This window comes from Fundulus heteroclitus, chromosome 22 (genome assembly GCF_011125445.2).
Source record: "Fundulus heteroclitus isolate FHET01 chromosome 22, MU-UCD_Fhet_4.1, whole genome shotgun sequence".
NCBI lineage: Eukaryota > Metazoa > Chordata > Actinopteri > Cyprinodontiformes > Fundulidae > Fundulus > Fundulus heteroclitus.
Genome location: NC_046382.1, coordinates 12397438 through 12417394, shown reverse-complemented (window position 1 = coordinate 12417394; position 19957 = coordinate 12397438). Strand labels below are relative to the sequence as shown.

The following is a 19957-nucleotide window of genomic DNA, read 5'->3' as shown; positions in this document are numbered from 1 at the left end:
ATGCAGGAACTCAAAGAGGGTTTCCTTCCCTTTCACCATGAATGGATACCACTCAAGCACATTAAAGACATTTCTGCAACTTAATCTACTCAAATGTGGAGGATCTGTGTATCAACAAGACAAACACTTTGCCAATGGTGAGTGACATTTAGCCTCTGCATTCACACAGTGAAATTAGCAAAGAGCCGGATTAAAATGTCAAAAGGTCATTTTGTTGCAAAAAAACAAACTGACTCAAGAGGGAAGTTAATCGATTACAGTCAACAGCAAACCACCGGATCGGAGTCATTGTCTCAGATCAATACTGGAGGGCTAACAGTGCAGGAGACCTCGTTCTGCCCAAACTACCTGTGCCTCCTGCCCCGCAGCGAGGAGGACGGGGCAGGCGGGCTAATTCTCACCCACACATGGTCCACACAAACAGACTGCCGCCAGGAGCATGTGGGTCTCTGCAGACATTGCTAGAAACCAGGCTGAGAGAGCGGGTGTAGATTCTCGGGCATCCGGGTCAGGGTAGTCAAAAGAAAAACCCTGAATCAAAAGCAACTGGACCTCTTGACCTCTGGAAGAAGTTGCAACGTCTTCAAGAATTACAAGAAGTCTGGTTGCTTTTGATCTAGTTTTTTTTATTTTTTTATTTTTTTTTCATCGAAGGCTGAGAGAGGTTTACAGTTTTGCTCTCAGGCTAAAGGTTTCAGCAGCACTTTAAAAAAGCTGAACTAGAAATGGAGCTTCCCTCCCAGGAAAGAAGCCAATGATGATTGTCTTCAAATCTGCAAAACTGAGCCGCCTTTTCTTCATTCACTTATCATCGCTACTTTGAATGCAGACACACTCTCCTACAGTTAATAGGAAACCTACACAAACACCCTGCTAAAATGCCACCAATAATGTTGCTATAAATACATTTAGCAGACCATGTCAGTGCCGCATTCATTTGTACATGAATATTGTTCCATATAACGATAAAGTGCAAGAGAAAAAGAAAGAAAAACAGAAGTTTAATTCTCACTTTATCTCCTGCCATTAGGCAGCCGACATGTTGCACCTTTGCCCCGAAAACAAGTATTTCCATTAAATATTTCCTCTGGAAAGGTACATTTTATATTACTTGTGATAAGAGCAATAGACACACAAAGGGAAAACGGCTTAAATGTACAAATACACACGTTTTGCACTGCTGAAATCCATCAATCTTTACTTAAAGGTCCCAGGCCAAAGAGCTACAAGGTAAAGAGAAAACAGCACTCACCACTTTGTCCTCCTGAAGCCCGGTCAGTCAGGCATGCAGAATGAAAAGAAAGACATGAAGGAATGCAAGCAAAAAAAAAAAAAAAACGTCATGAAAGCACGAACAATCTTTACTCCCCCTGCCAGAGGTGAACTTTACAGGGTTGATCTCCAGTGCCTTGCGAACGCTTTCAGTCTCGTTTTGTCACGCTACAACCACAAAACTAATGTGCTTTATTGAGATTTTACGTGACAGCACAAGATGGGACATTTTAGCCCACGTGTGGGGATGGTGTAACCAGGGTGATGTTCAGGTTAGGTCTCTTCCCGCCTGTTATTGTTGGGATAACCTGACTTCATTTATATAGCCTGACTCAATTTAAGTTTTTAAGTCGTCTGGATTCTGTTGACCATTTTAAAACTCACCTTAGAACGTTTTCGTACAAAACAGGCTTTTAATCTAATTTTTATTTAATTTTTAATTTGATGTCATGTTTTTATGTGCCTTTCCTTTGTGTTTTGTAAAGCACTTTGTGATTGTATCTGCTATACAAAATTGTACTTACTTACTTAAATTGATCTAAAACTCAGTCCCCTGACTGGATGGATTTCTCAGATGAAATTACACACAAGGAGATAATCAACTAATTAAGTGAATTCTGAAAGCGGTTGTTAACTATAGATTTTATTTACGGATAATGCACACATGAGACATTTATTCCGAAAAAAAAAAAACAAAAACAAAGTGGAAGAACATGTGTCGACGTCACACCTGTGTGCACGGGCTCAGCAGCGTGTCGCCACACTGCCAACCGTTTTCGCCTGTGAAAAACAGCGCACTGTCACCGCAGCGACACCTCAACCAGTCTGACCTTTTAGGGGGTGACTTTGCTGGTATTTGCACTTCTGGGACGACCGGGCGATAAACTCAATTACTGACGTAGAATGACGTACTTCAAAGAGTTTGGAAAAGGCCTTCTGACTCTTTCCAGACCGAGATGCAGCCTGCTCTCTAAGGTCACTGCTGCTGCCTTCCCGGCTTGGCATGGCGTTCGCACACACCTGTGGGCTCCAGGCCGGCAAGTTCTCACTCCTGGTGCCGTAGCGGTAGCCACGATGTTGAATTGTCAACAAATATCTTATAAAAAAAGGATTAAGTGTCTAGTCTGAGGTTGAGGTTTTATTCTTCCTTGTAGGCGTGTCGACTGGTTAGATTTGATGCAGGAGCTCCCTCCCCTTTACAGATCCTCACAGATGAAGACTCCCAACATCAACCACTAACTAATTAGGATGTGCGTGTGTGTTTGTGCCTGTGTGAGGTCATTAAATGCCACCACGGTAATGTGGGGAACGGGGGCCAGACACAGACAGCCGCTTCTTTTAAAAGAAGAGCCTCACCTCCTGACTGTAAAATTCACACACACACACACACACACACTCCCCGCTGTGTGCTTATAGGGCACCTCCGGACCCCTGGGAAACCAAGACAGAGTGGTAGACCACCCCCTCAGTCCAAAGCTCAGTCTAATGCCCAATTAACCTTTACCGGGCCTGGCTTGGGTCACACGGATTCACGCCCACGCGGGCACAGCTCATGTGCACGCACATGGGTGGAGGCACATGTAAACGCACACAGTTCTTGTATGTGGTCGATTCTCGCCGCGTTCAGAGCAAACGTCGAGGACAGACACAGTGACACACATCCTGCCATGGCTCATCACCTCCACCTGAGTTCCAACACCTGAGGCTCCTTCACACGTACAGTAGTTTTGATTTTGTGAACAGCTGCACGTCTTTTCAATGCCCCCGAAAACAGTACAGTGAGAAATACGACCCTGTGCACCTCTTCGCTGCGTGCTTTATTCCATCTGTCTCTCCACGCGGACGGTCTTCCCATAGCATTGAAATGAACGACAGAGACACCTCAGAAATGATCGCGGCCCCTCTCTCAAACTGAATATTGCTTGTTTTTCTTTTTTCCTTTAACTCAGACATCTGCAGTTATCTCATTGATAAAAAAAAAAAAATCGGTGTAGGTATCTTTCATTTCTATGACATGTTTTTTCTCAAATGACAAAGAGTGCAACTCTTGATTCATGCCATGGCTAGCAACTGAACCGAATGCTCAAAGTTTTGATCAAGGCAGCATGAATAGGACAGAAAGTTCCCCTTTCTGCCCAGGTTTTTATGTGCTGTGTCAGGAGATAATAACATTTATCTGGTCGGTTCAGGGCTCTGAAATTATCAAAATCTAACCCAAAGCAAACAAAAACACTAAAACAAATTTCACATTGTCATGTTCAATGAAACAAAGCAAACGTACAAGTGCCGTGTGCTTGAAACGAGCAATTAAGTGCATCCAGTTGCTCAAATAACTACCTGTAGCTACTACACCCGAATATACATGACTGTCTCAGAAAATTAGAATATTGTGATAAAGTTCTTTATTTTCTGTAATGCAATTAAAAAACATGAAATGTCATAAATTCTGGATTCATTACAAATCAACTGAAATATCGCAAGCCTTTTATTGTTTTAATATCGCTGATTATGGCTTACAGCTTAAGAAACCCAAATATCCTATCTCAAAATATTAGAATATCGTGAAAAAGTATACTAGTAGGCTATTCAACTAATCACTTGAATCGTCTAATTAACTCGAAACACTGCAGGGTTTCCCGAGCCTTGAAAAACACTCAGCTTGGTTCAGTAAACTAAATCACAAGTATGGTAGTGGTTAAGAGACGACATAAGATTCTCACAGTAACTGGTGTACTGACCATGGCATTACTGTCCTTGATTGGCCTGCCAATTCCCCTGACCTGAACCCCATAGAGAATTTGTGGGGTATTGTGAAGAAGAAGCTGAAAGACACCAGAGCCAACAATGCAAATGAGCTAAAGGCCGCTATTGAAGCATCCTGGGCATCCATAACACCTCAGCAATGCCACAGGCTGATTGCCTCCATGCCACGCCGCATTGATGCAGTAATCTGTGCAAAAGGATTCCCAATCAAGTACTGAGTGCATTAATGGACATTTTCAAATGTTTGATTTTGTTTTGCTGTTATAATTTTTTTTTTTTACTTGGTCTGAGGAAATATTCTAATATTTTGAGATAGGATATTTGGGTTTCTTAAGCTGTACGCCATAATCAGCGATATTAAAACAATAAAAGGCTTGCGATATTTCAGTTGATTTGTAATGAATCCAGAATGTATGACATTTCATGTTTTTTAATGGCATTACAGAAAATAAAGAACTTTATCACAATATTCTAATTTTCTGAGACAGTCCTGAATGTCAATACACACGCGTATAAGTCACCGTGAATCTACATAAGACATCCTCTGCCTTATTTCTTTTTGTATTTTTCTTTTTTTATTTTTCTTACCTACTCCTTTTGATCCATGGTATAACGAGGACACACTGTATATATATGATGCACCTTGTCCTATTTGACACCTTCTTCTTCCTATGATTACTGATTACTGAGCCGATGTGACATGTGAATTTCCCCAATGTGAGATCAATAAAGCCTATCTTATCTTATCTTATCTTATCTTATCTTATCTTATCTTATCTTATCTTATCTTATCTTAGCTAAAGTAGCTGTAAGTAGTGGTTTGACCTATCTGGCCCTGCTAGCTTCTTTGGCCGTGAAATTCTATGGAAACAGCAAAGTTGTAAAACATTTTCCGACTCTTTTGATTATAAATTCTCCTTTGTTTTTAGAAAGATTAACAGTGTGGGTCTTTTGTGTGTTTTTAAAGACCAAATATTTTTTAGTATTTCATAAATGTAAGGAGGGTGTACTTTCTTTCTAGTGTGAGTGCATCAATTAAATGTTTCTGGGCTTATGAACGACAGCTGTGAGCAATGAGCTATTCATATTGCAGAAGTCCATAGCACCTTTAAAAATCAACAAAACCCCCATCAATACTGTGGTGTTTTAAATGATGAGAGCTTGTAATCTGTAACTTCACCACCAGGTCTCACTAAATCCTAATCATGATGTGTTTTGTTAAACAGCTTGTTAGTTGTGATCAGAACGAAATAGAGAAGCATGCAATGTGAAATATGTTTACGAGAAATGTCAGTCAAAGAGTTCAGTCAGCCTTGATGATGGTCGTTTTCAGGTTTCACACGAAAATCAGCGTAAAACAAAAAGCTTCTCTCACCGTGTTGGACCGCAGAGACACTCTTCCCCCACAGCGAGCGCAGAACTTCGTCTGGCAGTACGAACACAGGTTCCCGCAGCCATCCGCAAACTTTGTCTTGCGGCAGATGCCACAGGTTGGCGCGTCGTCCCGGAGAACGCCTGAGCCCGCCGCCGTGGCCTGCCGGATCACTGTCTCCCTGTAGCTGGACAAGTGCTGCTGGATACCTCTGGAAAGGAGAACATCGGATGGAGATTGAAGACCCCAGAAATACTCAACAAAGTAATAGTGCTGGTGTTTCTTTAATGGAAGGGTCTAGTTAAAGGTGCAGCATCATAATTTTAGCCAACATTTCCAATTGTGATCCGTTTTCCATTCATTCATGCAGTGTCTAACATCCGCTTGAACCACACAGGGTTTGATGAGGGCCTGGTACATATCTCCACGGGCCACTGGGTGAGAAGGGGATAAACTCTGGACACCAGTCCACCACAGGATAGTACAGAAACACACATTGAAAACACACCTTCCCGTCTAAGCCATTGTCTTTGTGTTTGAACTGTAGGAAGCTGAAGTACCCACACATGCGTGGGGAGAACAGGTGAACTCCACATAGAAAAGCTTCTTGTGCTTCAACCCTACAATACTTTTTGTTTGTCTGTTTACAAAACAAATCCCCTTTTCCATCACAAGCACCAGGATTTAACGTTCAAGGCTTTGGTTTCCTGGGGTAAATCAAAAGGCTTTTTGGGGTTTCGTGTTTCAATTTGCTAAGGGCCATTTATGCAAAGCAGCTTATGACGCGTGGTGAAGTTGTGAGAAAAACTGCAGTACCACTCCAGTCCAGTGGGTAGCGCCAAAATTACAGCATGAGTCAAACAGACAAAGGAAGACTGAGAAGCTGCATCCATTTCCTCCTGACACTCATCCGGACTCTGGATAAAACAGGATGTTACACCTCCTTAGCCCCTTTTACGCCGACCCTACCCTATTCTGCCCGCTTGGCTCTGCTGGGCTTTATTCTATTCTACTCCTGTTGGTATAAATAAATTAAAATAAACCTTCTCTCTGTGTGCACACTGTGGGGGAGTAGACAGACTGATCTGTCTGATCCAAACTTTGCCTCACAGAGTTAAAATTTAGAACTTGTGAGTAGGGTTTTGCCTCATCCATGGCAAGTATAACATGGTGGATTTTTCAGTACAATACCACGTAGTTTTAATGGGAGCAAAATTATCTTTATAGGTTATAGGAAGTACGCGCTGCGTAGATTCGGCTCTGCTTTCTCTACTCTTCCTGACGTGGAAAAAAAGCAGAACCAGCCCTCTCCAATCTGATTTAGGTTACAGGGCGCCCATCTGTGGTTTGTAAATAGTAAAAGAGTTCACAGTCTACCAATTTAGGTTCAGATGAAGAGTCAGTCTTAGGGAAATGTATGAGGGACCGTAAGGGACATTATTCTGTACTTGCACTCATACACACTACTCAAACACATACATTCTACACTCTCACACATACGGAAATGTTTTCAGTTTCTTTCAGTTGTAATTGAAAGCATTTCAATAGAAGCAGAAGGTGTTTCAGTAGAAATAAGGAAGTATGACGAAAATGTGCACGTTTTGAAAATTTTGAGATTAATTGATGGTGGCTCAGTAGGAGGAAGCTTAAAAAGCTTCCTCCTACAGCGGAATAAACATTTCTGAATAAGGACACAGATTAATTCAGGGAGTCTTGCATTGCCTGCAGGCTGCATGGCAATTGTTGACACATTTGATAGTTTTCTGATAGCCACTTTAGACACTAGTACATTATTCAGTAAAGACGCTGTCTTGTTTAGGCTTCCTCCTAGTTGCTGAGCCAGAATTAGTTCATCGCTAGGTAGTTAAAGCACACACTTCTACTACTTGTAATAGAAGTGGCTGAGGATTGGTCCACTGGTTAAGTGGTGGGACTAGCAATCCAGAGGTCGCAGGATCCAGAGGATCCAGAGGTCGCAGGATTACAACCCGGTGTGGCACTTTAGGGATATTACATTTAGGGGGGGTCATGGCCGAGTTGTTAGAGCAGCACGCTTGCACTCAGAGAAGTATGCAAGTACCCGGTTCGATGCCCAGTCACGGCAACTCTGGGTCCCTGAGCAAGACGCTTAACTCCTGATTGCTCCCCAGGTGCCGCACAGTGGCAGCCCACTGCTCCCCAAGGGGATGGATTAAGATGCAGACGTGAATTTCTCCATTGTGAGATCAATAAAGTTCAATTATTATTACTGAGACAACGTCCGATTTTTCTTCTTCTTTTGTATGGGCAGATTGCAAAAAAAATTATAAAGGTGTTTACCATCACTGTACAAGACAGTGTAGCTCTATTTGTTCCACGTACTAAATTATATTTTCAGATTTAGTGTTATGTAAAAATGAAAACAATGCTTTATTAATAATCACAATTTATTCCCTATCCTTGTCTGTTCCTAATATTATACAATATAACAACTTTAAGGGGCATAGCTGTACAAGAGTGTGTAGCTCTATATCTTCAACCTACTATATTCTATTTTCCTAATATTCTTTTAAATTCCATTCTCTTCCTGTTTCCCTTACAAATTCAATTTTTACTGAGACAACTTCTATTTCTAATGAAACACCATCTATATACTCTGAAATAAATTGAAAACATTTCAGTAGCATGCGTGAGAGCGTTTCAGTAGGTTATGAGTAAGTATTTCAGTAGGGAGTTTAAGAGCCTGTAGCGTTTCAGTAGTGTATGTGAGAGCAGATTCAGAATAATGTCCCTTACGGCCCCTCATACATAATCCTGATGAACTGACTGCACAGATGAAGTTAGGAAGTGTACTTCCTTTGAAAACATTTTAAAACTACTTTTTGAGATAAATTAAGGGTATAAAATAGGTAGGTTTGTAAAAATCTCATCTCCTTACTGTTCCTTACTCGCCCCCTTGTGGCAGACTGTTCTTCTTGCAGCCCGCAACCCCGCCCCCTCAACAAGCCCCAGGAAAGCAGAGCAAAGTACTGGGTCGCTTGAAGGATCCAAGCCCCAGGAAAGTGAAATTAGCCAGGTAAATATATATAGAAACTCTACCTGTGAATTGGAGAAGCCCCAGGCCTCTCAAAAGCCCAAAGCTTTTGAGTGGCAATGGAAAAAGGGCTACGGTTGTTTATATCAAAAACTATTCATACTGCTCTTCCGTGGAATTTTGCAGTTGTGGATTAAAGGTACTGAATTAAGCTGAAGTTGAATTTTAATGGACAAATTCAACTGAATATATTTTTATATATTTTGAGATATGGTCCAATTTAAATTTGTTGCAATCCAATATTGTGGGGGGCTTTGCATTACTCTTAATGATGTGGAGTGAGTTTTGAAAGTAAATCCTATGACATGTCCTCAACTTTCACTTTTGGCCATTCAGCCACAAGAACACAGTCTCAGAATGAAGGTGTATAATGTCTACAGAGCTCTCCAACATCCTGGGCACTTCTTTTAGAGATGTGCAAAGTGCCTTAAAGTCAACCATTACTATGATGATTACTCATAGATACAACTCATTGATGCAGTGAATTTTAAAGGTTTTTTGTGCCATCCTGCTCACTTTGCATGGTTAACAAGTTAAACTTGGGTCCTTGCCCAGCCTTGCTTGTCAGTTCCAGTTTTAAACTTATTAGTTATTGCTCTGACAGTTAATATAAGCAAGGAGTCTTACAAACACTCATCTGGCATATTCTCGTCAGTGACAAACAGAGATGGGCCCTCAATGCTTTTGAAACAAAAAGCCATATAAAACGTTAGGAAAATGTTTGAGACATATTGTTCTTGAGGTATTACATAAAGCGGGATTTTTTTCATGTGAATAAATACAGTCAAATAAACGTCAGAAATTCAGTTTTATTGAGGGATTATGGGACTGTCATGAACCGCTATTGATGCGGACCCAATGTGCGACTGTGGCGAGGCAGAGCCATGATGATGAATGGATATAATTTATTTATAAGCAGAAAAAAGCTTATAATGAGCACAGAAACCCATGAGCTGGGAAGAAAGCAACAGAACAGAGGAACAGAACGGCAGAACAATGAAGAACCCAGCAAGGAAGAAACAGAAACCAGGAACTTAAATACCACAGAAATGATCAACTGCATAAAATTTCCAGTGAGTAATAATCAACAGCATACCCGATAGCTGAGGGAAAGACTAAGGGAGGGAACTGAAGAAGGCACAAAACAGAATCTAAATACGCATAAAAATACAAACATAGAATCATGACAGCAATAAAAGATGACGATCCCTAAAAAATGATGATACATCCCAGTTAAAATGGCAAGTTTTTGAGATGTAAGTGACAAATGATTTCAAATCGCTTTTCACATGAAGCATTTAAATGAAAAAAAGAAGACCAAAACGTTACAACACCTGGTTGCGTGAATGCGCACACCCTTAATCTGCTGCTTAACTGAAGCACCTTTTGAATTAGTTTCAGCATTCTTTCTGTCTTTTTCGGTAGGTGTCAACTGGAGCACATCTCTGCTTTGTTATGTTTACCCTCTTCAATGGGAAAAAGTTCTCTAAATTAAACAGATTTATTAAAAAAAAAAAATAATAATTAATTAAACAGATTGTGAGGACATCTCTGGTCCACAGCCCACATCAGGTGAAACCACAGCTTTTCTATGAGCTTTAGTTACTAAACGTTTATTTCCCCTTCATGAAGATAATGTGTCTTTGACTTGGTGGTATCTTTGTACTCATTGTGATGCTAATAAATACAATTACTTTCTATCTCAAGCACTTTGGCAGAAAACTGAAGATGTTCAGCTCCACCTGAGTAAAAGTAACCCCGGATCATGATGCTGCCACCACCATGTTTCACAATGGGTATACTGATCTTTTTGGCACCGGGTTATTTGTGCCAAACGTATCCTTTAGAAATGGGACCCAAAGCTGAAGTCGGTTTAGATCAGATAAAAACAGTTTTTTTCTGCAAGGTTTTAGGAGCTTTTAGTCAAACCTGGATGTTTTCTTATTGGTTTATTCAAAATTAAATCAAAATGTGGTTCAACACAGTATTCGTTTTTATTGTTTTATATACTTTCCTCTAATATGTTTTGTTTAGTTTTTTTTTTTTCAGTTGAAATAGCAAAGGATATATGTTGAGTTTAATTTAGAGAAAGTTTTGAATTATTTATCATGGTCACATTTCTTTTACATTAAATACCCTACATTTTAACATGATCTTAACACATCATGTGAATGCTAATGTATTTGCTTAATCAACAACAACAACAACAATAATAATAATAATAATAATAATAATAATAATAATAATAATAATAATAATAATAATAATAATAATAATAATAATAATAATAATATGACTATTTTTGACAATGGTAAAATGGTAAATGCCCTATGCTTGTATAGCACTTTATCACACGTTGACAATTATCAGTTTCATATAAATGTTCCATGCAATCTGTTTTGTGTGTAAAATTGCTTCAGGCCACGTTGCAGACACTCCCCAAATCGATATTAAAGGCAGGGGGGTGTATTGGTTGGTTTTATGTAGCATTACAGTAAGTTGATTAATTGGATTCCATGGTATGGAGGTTGAGGAGACAGTAAATACAGATGGGAGGACAAAGAGAAAGGAAAGAAAGAGCAACAAGTTTTTACTGAAACGTTGAGGCGACTAACTGGACCAAGCTTCCTCACATCTCATGCTAAGCTTGTCTGAGCCTCCTCAAACAACCCGTAAAATTCTTTGTGCTGACGCACAGTTGAGTAACACAGCTGAGTAGTTCCAAGTCCTATTTAAACCATGTTAGCTCGAGATGAGGATGTGTTTTCTTATGAGTACAAAACCTCGAAAAGAGAGACATGAGAAATGATTAGACGTTCGATCCCATCCTGATCCCTTCGTATCTTTGTCTGAATCTCACAGAGCCACTGTTGTTGAGTACTTACAGGCTGGGGCTCAGCGGTGCCGACTCCTCGCCCATCACCTCAGCCAATCAAAACTACAAATCCCAGCATCAGAGGTGAGAGGAAATAAAATCCAACATCCAGCTGTTAGCTCGGCTTTTTCAGCATTGGTGCTGTACTCGTAGCAGGCCACACCGTTCCTCTAAATGCAGCTTTCAGAGACGCCCAGAATCCAATGGGCAAAATACAAGCTACCGCCAGAAGAGTTAACACCTTAGTGGCACACATACACACACACACACACACACACACATTTGTCACACTCTTATAAAGCTAACACAAAAACAAAATGCAAACCTGCAAAACCCACACAGGGATGAACACTTCCTGGGAGAGATAAGGTCACGAAGAGGTGACCTGCTGCTGCAGCTCAGCAGGAATCGCTTCCTGATCCATGACTCTCGCTGAGTATTCCCCAACTACCGGCTCTGCTCAGCTGCTAATAGAGTTAACTCTCAATAAACTCCAGGCCTGATATATGGACCCTGTGTGATTGATTGTATGTTTGTAGCTGAACTGGTGAATATTACAAGGGTTGCCCAAGGAATAGCTTGGACCTGATCTGAGTCTGGTCGGTTGCCGTTTTGCTGCGAAGGTTCATAGCTTCTTTGTTGTCTCAGAGGCGTTATGCTGATGCCGTGGCTTTAATCCAAAATGGCTTTTTCTAGTATTAGGCCTAATAAATCCACTGCGGCTGGATGTAAGTAAAGTCAGTCACAGAGGCACCGAAGCCCTTCCTCAATGTCATTTTCCGCTTGGGTTCATTGAGTCCTTTAATTTTTTTCCAAAACCTTATGCTGCACTTTTGTTGTTACGGTTTCCACTTATTTTTTTATTTTCTTTAAATTAACTCCCACAGAACGTATTATGTTCACATACATGTCCGCATGGATTTTGCACCTGACAGAGGAAACATCTCATGCCATGTTTTAGGACATGGTTCTCGGTCTAAAAAAAAGGGGATGAATATCTGCTTGGAGGAGATGACTTTAAGTAACTTGATGTTTCATTTACAAGTGATGGCAGGAAGGAGTGGGAAATGGATGGATGGATGGATGGATGGATGGATGGATGGATGGATGGATGGATGGATGGATGGATGGATGGATGGACGGACGGATGGATGGATGGATGGATGGACGGATGGATGGATGGATGAGCGGTTGGATGAGGTTTTGCCTGCAGTAATGAGGGGGCTGCTCAAGCTTGTTGTGGAAAAGAAACAGCTAAACTGAAACACAATCTGAAAGGTGTGTAAATCGAGGTGAACCAATGAGGCATTTGTGATAATAGGACTATGAAATATATAGAACTTGTGTACACACTGTGTTTTATTTCAATGTAGTCCCCTATTTTAAGTGTATAGTCTCTAAAGAGAAAGAAAAAAAACTTCTGTAACAGGTTTCATTTGAAAATGGTGCCCTTAAAGGTGCCATGACATCATTGTGTAAACCATTTCATGTAGTTGATATTCATAAGCTTGTGGGTCTCTGACTTGTGGGTCTCTAACACCATTAAACTCTACTACAACTGAGGGCAACAGTACCATTCCTGACAGCGCGACATATAGATACCTCAGAGAGATTTTGCATTAGAAAGCTGCCGTTGGCATAAAAGCAAGGAGCTGCCCAAAGAAATTGTTCAGAACTGAAAGTGTCCTGTTGGGTTAGAAAAGCGGCGAAAAACGGTAATACTGGAAAATGTAATAATCCAGACATTTAATCGTGGTCTGATCAGCCGCTCCCGACAGAGATTTCTGTGGATTTGGACTCCAGTATACAGGCTCCTCCAGAAAAGGACACGCCTTTTCCGACACTTCCTTGCCAAGATCTCAGATAAAAAGTAGGAAGTAGGAAAGTAGGTTTAGTCCCAACAACTCTGCTGGTTAAAAGTAAACTGGATTCTTTATGGTATGTTGAGACAGGTTTATTTAGGCTGCAAGAAAGAGCGACACGTTCAGCAGAGAACCGGAAAGCTAAACGGAGGACAGCAAAGTTGCTCAGTTTTATCCTGCTGAACTTCTTTGGCAGCCTTTTAAAAATCTCAGAACTAAGATCGGGATCTGCATCCAGAAGTGGATGAACAGAGAAGCTGCTGTCGTCTAGAAACCTAGAGTGTGGACCTGAAATTCTAGCCTGGTTTATTCAAAACAGAAAGCTGGATGCAGGCAGGTAACCTCTGTAGGAGCATGCTGGAACAGCCTAGTGGTGGCAAAAACAGGCTTCACTCACTGCAGAGGCATCAGGCAGAACGACTAGGGCTTGATGGGGATCCATTGCAAAAAGGGAACTAAAAGTAAGTGAAATTTTCTTGAAATCAGTAAATTTTTCCTTGATTGAAGCAGGTAAATAAGACTATTTGCCAATGCAATAAGATTTTTGCACTTAAAATAAGAACACTTCATCTCCATCATCTTGTTTTAAGTGCAGGATATCTAATGATCTTATTTTAGGGGTAAAAATACTCATTCCAATGGCAAATAATCTTATTTAGCTCCTCAAATCAAGGAAAAATACACTAATTTCAAGAAATTTTTACTTACTTTTAGTTCCCTTTTTGCAGTGAGGGGACAGGCGAGGGCCGTGCACAGGTAATCAGAAAAGCACGGACACATCCCAACACTGGGCAAGGCTTCAGAAGCTTGGTAGAAGTCTGATAGGGATAAGGCAAGGCAGGGAAATCGAGGAGGTGGCATCGAGGTGGTAACCTGGTGATTGATTACGGACCGAATCCTGGACGCCTACTGACAAACGTTTTTGATGATCTGGCACTGAACCAATGGTGGCTGTGGACTGCTTAAGTTGTCCAGGCTAAGCTGATTGCAACGGAGCAGGTGGGCGTGGCAGAATGCAAAACGCCGACAAGCACAACTCACGACAGCTAGTTTGGAATTGCCAGCCTTGCTAATTGCTAACTTAAGAAGCCAACAACAGTTTAAAGCGTCAGATCCTTAATCACGTCTTACAGTACACTCTCTCGTTCTTACACAAACACGCAGACATGCACTGTGACAGCACCCTTGTTCCTAATTTAAATTATTAATTTAAATTATTTTCTTTTATCGTTATTGCTGAAATCAGTATCAGGAGGTCAGAGCTTTACAAAAATCGGATCGGAAATCGGCCACAGAATTGGGTTTTCTTTTCAGGGGCTTTAAGTTTGACTTCTCCCTGATTCTCCAGACCGAACGTCAATTTGACCGCTGTATTCAGAGTATGATCTCTTCAGCATAGCAAAGTATTGTACTGAAGCTCAAGCTATGTCAAAAACATGCATAAGCAAAACATGTTTTGACATGGTGGCAAGTTTTATTTACCGATGCTTAATGGCGTAAAGGCTCTTTTTAATGAGACTATCTAAACTGACAGAGGCAGGAAACACATCAAGCGCCCCGACACAGATCAGTCAACCACAACAAGCCATCTGATCTTCTGCTGCAGAGAAGCAGCTTCTAGAAATGTATGGTTTGAGGGTGGGGCCGATTTTAATTAGGGTGGAGGGAGGGGAAGGAGAGGGGAAAAGGAAAGAAGGGCAACATCAGAAAGAGAAAGGCATAAAGAAACAAAAAAAAACTGAGCTCGTTAAAAAAAAAAATCTAGAAAATATGTATATTCAAATGAAGGCACAAGGTTAAAGCAAAGTGAATATAATTACTCAGTTTCTTACACAAACACAAACAAACCTCATCACTTTCTCAACTAAATCTTTGATGCTTTCACTTGCTTGGAAACAAAGCGGTCGTGTGTGTGCGTGCCAGGACTTTATACACTTTTCAAACAAAAGCCCACATGATTTAAGAACATTAGCATAAAGTGTGCTGGAAAGAAGCTGGGAAGCGCTGCGCTCTGGCCTCTCTCTCTCTCTCTCACACACACACACACACACACACACACACACACACACACACACACACACACACACACACACACACACACACACACACAAGAAAAAAAGAAAAAGTTTGATCCATGATGATGCAAACTGGTCCGGGTTACAATGAGAGGATAATGTTTGAAACAGCTGATTTATTTCAGCATGGAAATAATATTTCATATTTATATGGTGTATCTTACTGTGGTTGACAGATACACTATGAACATTTGAGCTGCCAAATATTTCCTAAAACAGTCTATTCCTAATGCTGGATTGATTTTAGTTTTTGTAGAAAATTGTTAAATTCCTTAGTGAAGAATCATTCCATTTATTTTTAGATTGCATGGACTGGTTTAAATGATGTAACCCTAACCCGGTCTAATGTATAGAATTTTGTGTTGGCTCAAAATAAATGACGCAAAAGGTGTAGTTGAAATAAGCAACCCTTAATTTCTGTACTTTCTATTGATTTGAAACGAAAAGCTGGATATTTATCATAGCACAGGTAGTATTTACAGCGCTAATTGATTATTGACAACCCTGGAAAAGATGAAAAAGCCTTCAAATCTGAAGGCTTCAAATCGTTTTGTCTTTAGTCTCATTGGCAAAATCCGAGTCCTGGGTCGTTCTTTATGAGCCCTTCTCTGCAGTTTGCCCCGCAAATTTTATCCTGGACTCAGACCTGAAGACAGAAATTGCCATGAAAGAAAGTTGACGTTGTGTCCGGTGAAGCTTTTCTGGTTGACTCGGATGTGTTTCGACGAAAAGGCCATTAATGATCCATTTCCAGTTTTATGGCTAAGGCCAGAAGATTTTCATTTAAAATGTATAGCAAAGACCAAGCTATTCTGAGGGTTTTCTGGACATTTGCATGTCCAGATTGTCCATGTCCATTTTATTGCATGTGCAATAACTAATGTGCAATAATCTATTCAATACACTGTGCTATAACCTGTGCAATAATCCTGAAGAAGTGACTTATGCTGCTATCACCACCTGGATATATGTCAATACATATGTGTGTGTATATATATATATATATATTGACGTCACTTCCCTTTTACATCTCAGGGAAACAAATGTAACTCCCAACCCTAACTCGTGGATTACTAATTACACGCGATCGATCTAAAATTAAAGCAACAGTTTAAAAAAACATTTGCGTTACATCGTCAGAACCAGTGTGTCAGCGGTGATTTTGTAAATATTATTTATTGTGATTTAGTCCACATTGAACAGATGTTCTGTAGTTTGGGTTTTTTAATTTTTATTTTCAGTGTAAGATTTTTGCTGCAGCAATAAATAAAATAAAATAAATGAATTCAAGTCTTTTTACAGATCTTTCCCAGGGGTGCAAATACAATAAGTGTGAAGGGTACATTTGATCCTTCACTCTTATTCTTTTTTTAGCAAATTAATTTATGGAATAAACTTAAAGTTGTTTTCAAGTCAGTTTAAAAAAAAAAAGGTTCAACAAATACCTGCGCCTGTGGCACAGGAACGTTTGCAGGAAGAAATAAAAACAGCTGCATCGACAGTGGACCACCTGAGCCATGTATTAACACATTATCTCTGGTCACTATTCACAGCGGCACAATAGCCTGCACGCCACTGAGTCACTTTAAACTAGTCTATTACCATTTACCCAGTTTTTCTCGGTGTGACCCGCTAGTGGGTTTTTTTAATGGTTTAATGGATGACAGTGCAGGACTGTGGCACAGAAGAAAGAGATATATTGGTTTCAGGATATTAAGTGGGTTTGAAGGAAGAAATACTCCAGAAGATGGATGGAGCTGCAGCGAAGAAGGATGTGGGAGCGAAAGGGGAAGAGCTTCAGCGGGACGTTTATAGCACCGTGACAGAACCTGCGACCAGCTGTAACTCATACCTGGACACCACAGAGGCCTTTTTAGTGGCAAGGACCAGCCAAGACGACACACCGGGCTTTCAGTGTTGAAGTTTTATTAGTTCACACTTTCTCTTTAAGTCTGCAATGTGCGGTGCACGTACTACAAACATGTGGCTCAGATACTGTAAGTGTGCATCATAGTGCAAAAGAAAAAAAATCTGAAATGCTATCTGTAAAACATCCAGTGCAAATAGTTGCCTTTAAAAGTTAATAATTTGTAAATAGAGTCCTCCTGTATTTAACGTAGGGCATCATGAAAAGCAAGAAACCGTTTCAAAAGAGAACCCCCAGCTGTTTAGTCTATAACGCCGCCAAAAGGTATGGAACAGCTGAGAGCCATCCACCTGTACTGACAGCAAGGAGAGCATTAATTAAGCAGAAAGGCACCAGACAGACTCATGGCAACTCTGGAGGAGCTGCAGAGATCCAAAGCTCGGGTGGGATAATCTGGCCTTTACAGAGGAGCGGCAAGAACAAGGCATTGTTGAGAGAAAGTCACAGGATTACTGTTTTAACGTTTGGCACAAGCCATGAAATGGATGCGATAAGCGTGTGAAAGAAGCTCTGGCCAGGTGAGATAAATAATGTAACTTTTTATGCAAAAAAATATAAAAACCTTTATTTTTCTGAAAACCAACGGTGCACATCACCTTGAAAACATCATGATAAAACAAGTTTGGGGTGAAGGGGCATCAGCTAGGAGAGAGGAATGATCTAAGCCAGGGGAGTCAAACTTATTTCTGTATTGGGCAACTTTGGCATCATGAGGTCATTAAAGGGGCCAGTTGCACATGTAGAGATGATACTTTTGATTTCAGAATTTAATTTCAGTTCACATAGAAATATATATAAAAAACGCACAGTAACAAAAGTAGCACCCTTAGGCCCAGTTTATACAGTTTATCTGCAAAAACTTTGATATTGGGGTGAGTTACACTTTAAACTCTCATTATTCTGCATCACTTTTTCTCTTTTTGGACATTTCTGGGTTGTTTTAATGTGTTGTGGGAAAACTCTAGTGGTAGGAGGCTGTTACTACAGTTAAAAAAAATCAACATTCGCTACAGGAGGAACAGTTTTAGCTACTTTATACAATTTAAAAGGATATACGACTCTACTTTATGACATGGTATGCCTTTTTTTGGCTCTTGGGGGCCGGATAAATTGCCTTGGCGGGCCGGATTCGGCCCACCGGCCTTAAGTTTGACACATGTGGTCTAAGCTGATGGGAAGATGGATGGAGCTAAACATAGGGCCATACTGTAAGAAAACCCACTGGATTCTGAAATAGACTTGAGACTGGGAAGATGGTCTAGAGACTGACTCAAGGGGGCTGAACACAAATGGACAAACTCTATATGGGTTTGTAAGAAAAATCCTATGGCATCTTCCTTCCAAGTCATAATGATGTGCTACTTTGTGTTGCTCTATCACCTAAGATCTGAACCTTCAGGGACACATAAAGACAGTCACAAAGTCAGCCTTCTACCACCTGAAGAACATTTCTCACTAGAACCAGGAAGCTAGAGAACATCGACCCGGTTCTAAAGTCCTTCCACTGGTTCCCTGTAACTCAGAGAATAGACCTTAAAATACTTCTATTAGTTTATAAATCACTGAACAGCTTAGCACCAAAATACAGTAAAGTTCTGTTGTTGCTGCATCAACCCTCCAGAACACTCAGATCTTCTGGTTCTGGATCTTCTCTGCAACCAGAACCAGAACCAAACATGGAGAAGCAGCATTTAGTTCCTATTCTCCACAAATCTGGAACAAACTTCCAGAAAACTGCAAGTTGGTCGAAACACTCAGTTCCTTTAAATCAGACTGAAATCAGCCTGTTTAGAGTTGCTTTCAGCTCATAGTAACAGGAACACTGACCAACATATTTGATGTGTATTGATGTATTCACCTGATACTATTTCATATTTGGTACAGGTCTCACAACTAGTGATGGTTTCAGTGTGTTTATGATGTTTTTTATGTTTTCATGATGTGAAGCACTTTGAACTGCCTTGCTTCTGAAATGTGCTACAAAAAAACTTGACTTGAATCGACTTAAAATGTGACAAAATTTGACCAAGATCCACATGTATGAACAATTCTGCAATTCTGCAAGGTACAGTTTCTGACATTTGTAAAAACACAACAGAAAGCAGGAGTGATTACGATGCAACTTTGGTGTATGGGTTCTTCTTTTTACTTCAGCTGGTGATCACAGCTGGATGGAGGTGCAGAAAGGAGCGTTTATGTAGGTCACTGACCGAGTCGCCCGCTCACCAGACGGGTTCAGATGAACACTGCGTGTGTTAGCTGTAGTGAGAGCTGAGCTAAATCAACATGTCAACCTTACAGTACAAACACACTTTTCACTGACATCAGCAGTAAGTAGTGGTTATGATTTCATTCTTGGTGGCTTTTGGAAACCAGAGACTGTTTTTGAGAATCTTAAAAACGCTACATGGAAAAAATCATCAGTCAGGTATTCCCTGATGGTGGATGAAATAACAGCAAATAGGCACAACTGACTGCAATAAAACAGTAAATGAGAATAAACATGGAGACGACATGTTAAAAAACAAAACAGAAGCAATAGTCCAATATGGACAGAACACCAGATTATCTAACACACACCAGGATAAGCAATAATTTGTCATTTGAAAGCTAAGCATAACATGTTATAAAGATTTAAAGAATATAGCTAATCTTTATCGGCCAGTTTTACAACACACCATTTCAGTGTCTACAATCCAGGACTAGGTTTGGATATCTCTGCTGTGTGACCAGTATGT

General features: G+C 40.4%; 1 protein-coding gene across 6 annotated transcripts in view; it reads right to left on the bottom strand.

The window, feature by feature from the left end:
• LOC105934839 (regulating synaptic membrane exocytosis protein 1) overlaps nt 1-19957 on the bottom strand; it is a 119338-nt gene that overhangs the window by 73650 nt on the left and 25731 nt on the right. For all 6 annotated transcript variants that reach the window (XM_036125836.1, XM_036125837.1, XM_036125839.1 and 3 more), the window contains exons 3-4: nt 5411-5618; nt 1253-1264 (exon numbers count right to left, since the gene is read on the bottom strand). In XM_036125836.1, the coding sequence (XP_035981729.1) occupies nt 1253-1264; nt 5411-5618 (220 nt within the window). The remainder of the gene's footprint in view (nt 1-1252; nt 1265-5410; nt 5619-19957) is intronic.